Here is a 209-nt window from a genome sequence, read left to right on the forward strand (position 1 = left end):
TCATTGGCCCGGCCTGGCTCCAACTGGAGAGATGAGGCCTGGAGCCCCGTACCCTCCACGCTCAGCACCACGCGGCCCTCCCGAAGCTGGCACCAGAAGAAAAGAGGGTCAGCAGACTGCCTCGATCAGCTCATTTTCCCGCCCACCGTCCTACTTGAGCCACCAAACCCATCCTGCTGCCCAGCTGAGGCCAGGGAGGAAAAGGCATT

At 62.2% G+C, this 209-nt stretch overlaps 1 protein-coding gene across 1 annotated transcript in view; it reads right to left on the bottom strand.

Annotated features, from left to right (window-relative positions):
- The window catches only part of CELSR2 (cadherin, EGF LAG seven-pass G-type receptor 2), a gene marked incomplete at both ends in the record, with an annotated part of 22,100 nt that overhangs the window by 7,857 nt on the left and 14,034 nt on the right, over nt 1–209 (bottom strand). Inside the window, 1 exon segment of the mRNA XM_010831029.1 lies at nt 3–116. Coding sequence (XP_010829331.1) covers nt 3–116 — 114 coding nt within the window.

This window comes from Bison bison, unplaced genomic scaffold, assembly GCF_000754665.1.
Source record: "Bison bison bison isolate TAMUID 2011002044 unplaced genomic scaffold, Bison_UMD1.0 scf7180017864519, whole genome shotgun sequence".
NCBI classification, from domain to species: Eukaryota; Metazoa; Chordata; class Mammalia; order Artiodactyla; family Bovidae; genus Bison; species Bison bison.